Below are 10,033 nucleotides of genomic sequence, written 5' to 3'. Positions count from 1 at the left end.
TGGAAGGCTTGGGTTTCCCATCCATCTTGCTAGACCCCTCCTCATCCCAGAAGGCTGGGCTTCTCTCTCCGGGCCCCTTTATCAGGAAACAGAGAGAGGGGAGTCTCCTGGTCTGGTAGGAGAACTCGGGCATCCCATGGGGGCTGACTCAGTTTTCCCCCCAGGGCGCTCGGTTCAGAAGCCGCAGGTCAAAAACCTGGAAGTATCTCTGCCTGGTCGTGTGTCCTGATCCTGCTGCTCCTGGCCGTTATCCTCAGCCTGTTTCTTCCCAAAGGTGAGAAGGCAGTAGGAAAGGGGTGACCCCGGGAAAGCAGGTACCACCTGCACGGTGGGCTCACAGGGCTGGGGCAGGGGCTGAGCACACCTGGAGTGTGTTGTGTGTATGGGGAGAAAATGGTAACTGGAGAGGGCTGACCTCCCCACGCAGCCCCAGAGGCATTTGGGGGGTTCCACCACGGCTAGAGAAGAACCAGGAATTGGCCCAAGTCAAGCACACACCGCCCCCAAAGCCAATCCTTCAGCTGGGGCTGGAAAACCCAGGGTCCCCCCTAAACAGGCCACGGGAAGCCCACTCTGTGGTTGGAGGCTTTGCCCGCTCCCCAGCTGGTTACTGTGGGACAAGCTCCTTTGCCTCTCTGGGCCTCGATTTCCCCATCTACGCGGTAGGACCCCAGACTGCCTCGTTCTGGGGCTGGGAGGAAGCCCTTGGGCTTTGGGGATTCGGGGAGCAGGGAGAAACCCCAACGTTGCGTGCGCCTCTTGCCCAGCCTTCGAGAAGACCAAGCAGGTGCAGGAGGACATCATTCAACTGCAGAGAAAAGGTGAGTGAGGGTCAGAGAGGGGAGCCCCTTGCCCTTCGCCAACCCCTTCCCCTCTGCCAAGACTTTGACCTGCCCTTTTTTCCTTGGGGTGTCCCAGTGACACAGGGGCTGGCAGATGCCGGGACATGACCGAGACTTCATTCGGGGCGAAATGTTCCGGCAAATAGAGAGCGTGCGGGCAGGCAACGGTGAGAAAACGAGAGGCGGGGAGGTGGGGAGGGTAGGGGGCTCCATTCCCTCAACACCTGCAGCAGCGGGTCCACAGAGGGGCACCCCCAAAACCAGAGAACATTTCAGGACGAGCAGACTATTGAGAAGGAGGGAATGGCTTGTGTCTGCAGTGGGGGGAATTCCAGAAGGACCGAGACTTTTGAAGGCAGCCCCGCGTTGCCCCTGGGTGGCCTTGGGCAGCTCACTTCATCACCCTGTGTCTCGGCAGAAAATAAGGGGGGGCATCCAGTCCTCTTTTTCCTCGAGAGGAGGCTCTCAGGATTCAGTGCCTCCACTTTTAGTCACCACACCAGTATATTGCAAAATTTGGTCCTTGGCAGATTCTCGTACTTGGAGAGTTTGCTAACCAAGCCTATTGGATTGGTGGTGTCCCCTGGTGCTGCATATTTTAAATGTAGCTTTTGGTAGATTGGTTGATAAATTCATTAGATAGATGATTAGATAGACAGACAGATAGGTAGATGAATGATGGATGTATGGATGGATAGATAATAGATGATGGATAAGTAGATAGATGGTGGATGGATATGTGGGTGGGTAAATAGATAGATGGTGGATGGATGGATGGGTAGATGATAGATAGATATTGATAGATGGATGTATGGATGAATATAGAGATTATAAATAGAGATAAATAAATGTGTAGATGATGGATGGATGGATGATGGATGGTAGATAGATGATGGATGAATGGATGTGTGGATGGGTAAATAGAGAGATGGTGGATGGATGGGTAGATGATAGATATAGATAGATGGATGTATGGATGAAATATAGAGATAATAAATAGAGATAAATGTGTAGATGATGGATGGATGATGGATACATAGATGATGGATAGGTGGATGGATGGATTGATGGATGGTTAGATAATACATGATAGGTGGACAGATAAATAATAGAGAGGATGATGGATGGATGGATGATGGAAGGGTGGGTAGATGATGGATGGATACATAGATGATGGATGGGTGGATGGATGGATTGATGGATGGATAGAAGATAGATAGATTTTGGATGGATGGATGATGTATGGGTAAATAGATGATGGATGGGTAGATAGATGATGGATGGATACATAGATGATGGATGGGTAGACAGATGATGGATGGATGGATGATGGATGGGTAGATAGATGATGGATGATGGATGGGTGGGTAGATGATGGATGGATGGATTGGTAGATGGATAGATAATATATGATGGATGGATGGATGAAGGATGGGTAAATAGATGATGGATGGGTAGATAGATGATGGATACATAGATGATGGATGGGTAGAAAGATGATGGATGGATGGATGATGGATGGGTAGATGGATGATGGATGATGGATGATGGATGGGTAGACAGATGATGGATGGATGGATGATGGATGGGTAGATAGATGATGGATGATGGATGGGGTGGGTAGATGATGGATGGATGGATTGGTAGATGGATAGATAATATATGATGGATGGATGGATGAAGGATGGGTAAATAGATGATGGATGGGTAGATAGATGATGGATACATAGATGATGGATGGGTAGAAAGATGATGGATGGATGGATGATGGATGGGTAGATGGATGATGGATGATGGATGATGGATGGGTAGATAGATGATGGATGGATTGAATGGTGGATGGGTAGATAGATGATGGATGATGGATGGGTGGGTAGATGATGGATGGATGGATTGGTGGATGGATAGATAATAGATTATGGATGGATGGATGATGGATGGATAGATGATGGATGGAAAGATAGATGAAGGATGGATGGATGATGGATCAACTCACTAGATACACAGAGGACAACATCACTGGACACTCGCCCTCCCACCTCTGAGCTCTTGCCCCCATGTTTCCCAGGAAACCACTGTAATTAGTCTCTTTTTTTCATTTTATTTATTTATTTTTAATGTTACGTTAAAAAAATTATGAGGTCCCCATTTACCCCCAACCCCCTTCACCCCACTTCTCCCATAACAACAATCATGGGACATTCATTGCATTTGGTGAATAACTCTTTGGGCACTGCTGCACCACATGGATAGAGGTTTACATTGTAGTCTACACTCTGCCCCGGTCCACCCAGTAGGGCCATGGCAGCACATACAACATCCAGCAACTTTAGAGCAGAGTTTCTCAAATTCAGCACTACTGATGGTAGGCGCTGGGTAGTTCTTGGCAGTGGGGGCCGTCCCCGTGCACTGTAGGATGAGCACTATACCAGGCTGCCACCTGCAAGATGCCAACATCATCCCCTCCCAGCTGTGACAAACCAAACACGTCTTCAGACGTAGCAAACTGTCCCCCTGGGAGTGGTGGTGGTAAAAATTGCCCCCTGGCTGAAAACCACTCTTCCAGAGTTTTAAGCAAATACGGAAAATCGAACAGAGGCCCCCCCCCCCCCATATTACATTCACGCCCGTCTTTGAGTCACTTTCTTTTATTTTCCACTGAATCTAAGATCCATCTTGCTTCCCTCTGTCCTTCTGATATGGTCCCAGTAAAGGAAGCATGAGTTGGCTGGGTAGTGAGTTCCCCGTTGTTGGGTGTAGTCCAGCAGGCACCATCCCTGGGTGGTGGGGGGGCGTGGCTCTTCAGGGGTGTAGTCCAGCAGGCACCATCCCTGGGTGGTGGGGGGCGTGGCTCTTCACCGAGGGGAAGGCTGGATCCGCCGGCTTTGTTCCCGACTCTGTCCTCACAGAATCCTCCTGCCAGCCCTGCGCCCCAGCCTGGAAGGCCTTTCAGGGCTCCTGCTACTTCTTCTCTACTGACAACCTCACCTGGACCCAGGCCAATGAGTCCTGTGCCCAGAAGCAAGCACACCTGGTTATCATCAACAGCCAAGCAGAACAGGTGGGAAAGAGGGAGGTGGACCTCAGCAGGGTGGAAGGGCATTTTGCAAGGATTTTTGTGTCTCTGTCCTTTGGGGCAACTAGCACACTAACCCCGGTATGGTCCTCAGGACCTGCCTCGTCTCACGCCACCCCACCCTCACTGCTCTGATGTACAGGGAATAGCTCTGTCCCCTGTGGTCCTGCCTCCAAGTGGGCCACTCAGCCTGAAATGCCCTTTTCCTTATTTGCTGCACGGAGAACTCTTACTCATCCATCAAAACCCTAATAAAAACATCCCTTCCTCTGCATCCCCTCGTAGCACCATCAGAGCCCTCCATCACAGCACTTCGCCCTGTGCTGGGGCCCCCGACCATGAGTCTGGGGTCAGATCTGAACCACCTCTGGGTCTCCTGGGTCTAGATCAAGACTTGGCACACAGTAGGGCCTTGGAGAACTCTTACCCATCCATCAAAACCCCTAATAAAAACACCCCTTCCTCTGCATCCCCTCGTAACACCATCAGAGCCCTCCATCACAGCACTTCACCCTGCACTGGGGCCCCCCGACCATGAGTCTGGGGTCATATCTGAACCACCTCTGGGACTCCTGGGTCTATATCAAGGCTTGGCACACAGTAGGGCCTTTGGATGGAGTCACCTGCCAGGATTATTCCTTCAGGCCGCAGACCAAACTTGTTGCCCTATCAGGAGCTGAGCTGAGCTGCCAGGTGTTGGAGCAGACTATTACAACAAGGCAAACAGAAAGCAACAACCAAGCTTGACTTACTGAGAGTGTAAATAAGAGATTCACTGAAGAAAGTCCCAGCTCCCACATGTCCTGTTTCCCCGCATGGAGTGGGAAAATTCTGAGTCAAAGTGGAGAAAAGAATCTTCAAGGTTTCTCCCTCCTCTAATGAGGAGGTTTTTTTCAGAGTTGCCTGGAGAGGGCTTTGGAAAGCAGATATTTGTAAGAGCATGGTTGACCTCAGCTGCTGGCAGGGACAACAACGCACAGCCTGCCACCCAGACCAGGTGGACAGGACTGCCAGGTGGAGCCCGGGCAGTAGCCTATGGCCAGAGCTGAAGGATCACACGTGGGAATGTTGGCCAAGAGCTGGACTCTTCACTGACCTTCATAAAGGACCTTCACAGCCAGTAGTTGACATCTCTTCTTTCTAGTTGTCAGGCGCTTTACCCAATAGACCCTTTCGCTCTTGAGAATATGCTAGGAGAGGGCGGGGGGCATTCTTTCTACAGGTGAGGAAGGCAGGGGCGGGGCAACCTGTCTGAGATCTTAGATAACTGACGCAGTGGGTCTGGGATTTGCAGCCAGGAAACAATGTGAGCGTCCTCCGTGGCTACGTTTATCTGCCATCTCCAACCTTGCAACTTAGGATGGAATTCTGTTGCCCAGACAAGCCTTCTCTCCATCCAGGACTTCCTGACGCCCACTGAGCAGGTGACACACTGGATAGGCCTCTTCCGAAAGGACGGGGGAGGTTGGCCACAGATGGACCGATGGTTCCATCCCAACTTACTCGTGAGTAGCCCTGGCTGGGACGCAGGCACCCTTCTCCACCTAAGAGGACCATTTCTCCAGAAGCCGGCGGGGCTTTCAAGATTGATTTATGATCATCGAAATGTGCCCCTTTCATTTATTCACAACCATAGACGTAAATCTGGCTATCCCAGTTATTGCTATTTTGTTATTTGGGAAAAGTGTTCCCAGGCTGATCACTGGAGAAACAATGGATTCTCCACCAAATTGTTTTCTTTGTTGCAGGACTTCTCAGAACCTTGAAATGCTAACAGGAGGAGTGTAATGATGTAGCACTTGCCAAGTGCCTTAGTCTGCTAGAGCTGTTACAACAAATCATGCAAACTGGGTGGCTTAAAACGACAGAAATTTATTCCCTCTCAGTTCTGGAAGCTGGGAGTCTGAAATTGAGGCGTCGGTGGGGTTTGCTTTTTCTGGAATCTTGGAGGGAGAATCCCTTCCCTGCCTCCATGCTGGCTTCTGGTGTTTGCTGGAAAACCTTGCTATCCTGTAGCTTGCAGATGTATCCCTCCAATCTCTGCTTCCTTCGCTTGGCCTTCTCTCCGTGTGTTCTTTCCCCTTCTCTTCTCTCCTAAGGCCACTTGTCATTGGATTTAGGGACCTGCTCTAACTCAGGATCACTTCATCTCCAGATCTTTCACTTAATTACACCCACAAAGAAACTTTTATGAAATAAGATACATTAACAAGTTCTGTTTCTTATACAAAGTTCAGCTGTCCATTTGGGTTAATTTTTTTTGCATATTGTGAGGTAGGGGTCTAAGTTCATTTACTGTTTATTCATTCATGAATGATGTGTATGGATGCATATATGTAAATGTATATGTACATATGTATTTATTTCTTGTAGGTATCCAATTTTTCTTCCAGTATTTGTCAGAAAGACTATTCTTTCTTTATTAAATTCTTTAATAATTTTGTCACAAATCAGTTGACCATGTAAAAAACTTTTTACATGGACTTTCTGGTCTTTTCCATTGGTTTGAGGGGCTATCCTTATGCCAGTACTACACTTTAAAATTACTATAGCTACATTGTAAAAAATTGTGAAATCAGCTAGATCTCCAAGTCTGCTTTTTATTTTCTTTCCAGGGCTGTTGTGGATATTTGAGGCCATTGCCTTTCCAAATATATGTTATCGGCATATCAATTTATAAAATAAGAATAAGGGAATTTCGTGGGGATTGTGTTCAATCTTTAGATCAGCTTGGGAATAATTTTCATATTATCAATTTTTCTTTTTTCTTTTCAACGAACATAATATACTACTCCATTTATTTGGAGGTCTTTGATTTCTCTCAATCATGTTTTGTATTTTTCCATGTATGCTTCTCACCTTTTTTAGAAAAACTAAAATAAAGTAAAAAATAAATTGGGATAATAAAAAATGAAGAAACACAAGTTCTGGGGGTTAAGGTTTGGGCTTATCTTTTGGTGGACCACCATTCCAGCCCCCTTCACCTGCATTTTGGGTAGAGCACCTGGCACGTCTGGATTTGCAGGACGTGATGCATGGACGTTTAAGACTAAACTCTTCAGCTTGACCTTCAAGATCTTTCGCACACTCCCCCCGCCCCCATATTTCTACTCTCTTACATTTCTGCTCAGCTGGTACCTGCCAGATACCTACTGAGTCGCTCCATGTCTGCTTCCCCAACCCCCTTTGCCTCTGCCCCAGCTCAGACCTGCTCGTCTCCAGAGGGGCATTTTTAACCGATTCTTGCCTCATCTTCACCAGCACCAGATGTGGCTCTGATGAGGCTTTAATGACTCCTTGGTTCCCGAATGTCACCCGAGGATGCTCTGAATATCGTCCACCTTATGCGTCCTACTGTCCCCGTGACCTTCCTTGCATTGCCTGCTCCTTCCTTGCATTTACCTGCAGCCCTGCACGCCGCCTCTGCTTGCCCCACCTCTCCTTGCCTGGCCAACCGCTCTGTTCGGGTCCAGCTCAGAAGGAAGTTATCTCATTGATGAGCTCGGCCGCAGTCTGAGCGCCTGCTGTATACCAGGCACTGCAGGTGCACCAGGCGTCATGTTCTCAGAATGTGACCCCTGTTTGCAAAAGAGGGAATGAAGGCTCAGCGGCATTTTGGCAGCTTCCCCGGCTCATGGGTGGCAAGTGGCAGAGCAGAGATCTGGAAGGGTCTCTCTGGCTTCGGGGCGGCCCTCGGGGAAGCGGAGAGGGTCAGTGGGCTGGGGCAGTCAGGAACCGGAAGGGTTCAGCTAGGTCTGCAACTGCTTGGCCTCGTCGCTGCTCTCGCCTGACTCAGTTTCTCCACTTGGCCAATGGAAGGGGGTTGGCCCACTGGTTACTGTGAGACGAGTCTTGGGGCCTCCAGGCACTGGTCCCTCTGATGAAGGTTTGTGGGCATCTCTTTGTAGCAACGGAGACCCCAAGGAGCTCCACGATGATGGAACCAACTCAACCTGTGTGATGATGCTTCACCACGGGCTCTGGCAGGGCTTCCCTTGTGAACTGGAGTCCTCCGTTTACATCTGTGAGACCCGGCAGAGCTGCTGACCCCAGCCTCGACACTCCCGATCCTGGGAACCGATGCTGACCCCTTGCTGTGTGACCTCTGCCCCGTCCCTGCCCTCTCTGGGCTCTGAGTCCCCAGAGGCAACAATAAAGGGTGTTTCTCCAAAGCCCTGGGTCCTTTCCTTGGCTCAAGGACTGCTCCATCTTTATCTCCTCTTCTCGTATCTGTTCCAATGAAGAAACGCACAAGTAGCAAGCTTGGGTCTGTCCCTGCATTGGAATGGCTCAGCGTGTACCCCAGAAAAACATGCATTTAAGTTTCATCTATTCCCATGGCTGTGAACTCTTGTAAGGAAGAGCTTTCTTTTTTATTGTTCTTTTTTTTGAAGATACATAGATCACAAAAAATGTTACATTAAAAAATATGAGAGGTCCCCATATACCCCATCCCCCACTCCTCCCACATCTACAACCTCTTTCATCACTGGGGCCCATTCATTGCATTTGGTGAATACGTTTTGGAGCGCTGCTGCGCTGCATGGATCATAGTTTACATTGTAGTTTACACTCTTCCCCTGTCCATTCAGTGGGCCATGGCAGGATACAGAAGGTCCAGCATCTGTCCCTGCAGTCTCGTTTAGGATGTGGTTACTTCGGTTTGGGTGTGGTCCAACTGAATCAGGATGAGTCTGAATCATATGACTGAAGACCTTATAGGGAGGGTCACAGAGAGAATAAAAGCCAGGAGGGGCACCCAGAAGCTGGAATCAGCTGGACCTTGAAGAGAAAGGAGAAGCCACGGCCACGTGCACTGCCATGTGGCAGAAGAGCCAAGGATCAAGGATCGCCGTCACCCAGCCCCAGAACGTCATTGTCTTCTGGGAGAAAGCATCACCGTGATGGCACCTCAATTTTGGATTTTTCCTCGCTTCGAAACCATGAGCCCGTAAATTCCTGTTGTTCAAGGCCATCCATTGCATGGTATTTGATTCGGCATCCAGGAAACAAAAACACTGTGGGAGGAGTATAATTCTCACCCCATCAAGGCCAGGCTTGGGCCAATAAAGCGTGATGCGTGTTGACATGCCCCGTCTCCATGCAGGAGCCTTGAGGGCCTTGGGTAACTCTGCCATCTTTGTTTGGCCCTTGCCGTAAGAAGATGCCCAGGCCAGAGAGATATTCCTTCAACCTTGGCCTTGCAATGAAGAATACCCCTGGAATGGGGCTTCTGCCCACCCCATGATGGACAAAAATATGAACCTTGGTGGTTGCCGGCCACTTAGACACTGAGGTCACTACTTGTTACTGCAGCACACTTAGTCTAACCTGACTGATACAGGGATGAGATTCCACTTCTTAAAAAAGCCCAGGTCAGGACTTTCTTCTGTTGCAGTAAGCCTGAAGCTTGCAGGAGAGAGAGGTCTGGGCTCCTCAAATACAGTCGACATCCTCAATAGCCCAGCATCCACCCCAGATTCCTTTCCGGCTCCCAGGTGATTACTCAGAGCCCTTCTCAGTCTGGCCGTTTCCAGTTCTCCACTCCCCACCCATCTCCATGCCTTCTGCCGTGCAGTACCCCCTGCTTGGGATGCCCTTCCACCGGTGTTCCCATGGGACACCATCTGCTCAGTCCCCTTGGAGTTTGACACTTGGCTTCTTCCTCTTAAAGACTGTATCAGTTTCCTGCAGCTGCTACGACAAGTAAATATAACCTTGCTGGCTTATAACAGAAACTTGTTTCCCTCACAACTCTGGAGGCCAAAAGTCCAAATCAGGTGTCATCTGGGCCATGCTTTCTCTGAAGGCTTTAGAGGATGGTCTTTCATTGCTTATTCCAGCTCCTGGTGGTTCTAGGGGATCCTTGATGTGCTGAAGCATCACTCAGAGCTCTGCCTCCATCTTCTCGTAAAGACAGAGTGTCATGGATTTAGGGCTTGCTCGAATCTGTTGTGCTATCATCTTGAGCCTTAACTTATTACACCTGCCAAGACCCTATTTCTTGCAATTTGAGGTTCTGAGTAGACATGGGTTTTGGGTACATGACAGCCCTCTGTTAACTTTATAATTAACATCTACATTAGATGGATGTGGTGGATCTCTATCCCATTAA

The 10,033-nt window shown here is 49.1% G+C and overlaps 1 protein-coding gene across 1 annotated transcript; it reads left to right on the top strand.

Moving 5' to 3' along the window:
* The first annotated feature begins 169 nt into the window (after positions 1–169).
* Positions 170–8,084, top strand: LOC101421744 (C-type lectin domain family 4 member G-like). Its single transcript, XM_058292557.2, has 6 exons — positions 170–274; positions 768–821; positions 919–1,009; positions 3,752–3,903; positions 5,319–5,423; positions 7,827–8,084. Exons 3-6 carry the CDS (start codon positions 937–939, stop codon positions 7,854–7,856), a joined length of 360 nt encoding a protein of 119 aa, XP_058148540.1. The 5' UTR covers positions 170–274; positions 768–821; positions 919–936; the 3' UTR covers positions 7,857–8,084.
* Positions 8,085–10,033: the final 1,949 nt, after the last annotated feature.

Source organism: Dasypus novemcinctus, unplaced genomic scaffold (assembly GCF_030445035.2).
Source record: "Dasypus novemcinctus isolate mDasNov1 unplaced genomic scaffold, mDasNov1.1.hap2 scaffold_124, whole genome shotgun sequence".
Lineage (NCBI taxonomy): Eukaryota > Metazoa > Chordata > Mammalia > Cingulata > Dasypodidae > Dasypus > Dasypus novemcinctus.
The sequence above is the reverse complement of the archived record's forward strand: the minus strand, read 5'-3'. Positions and strand labels throughout refer to the sequence as shown.

Coding starts and splice junctions, on each gene's coding strand:
- LOC101421744 (XM_058292557.2), top strand. CDS start 937: ATGCCGGGACATGACCGAGACTTCATTCGGGGCGAAATGTTCCGGCAA. Junction 1,010..3,751: donor GAGCGTGCGGGCAGGCAACG/GTGAGAAAACGA, acceptor CTGTCCTCACAG/AATCCTCCTGCCAGCCCTGC. Junction 3,904..5,318: donor TCAACAGCCAAGCAGAACAG/GTGGGAAAGAGG, acceptor CTCTCCATCCAG/GACTTCCTGACGCCCACTGA.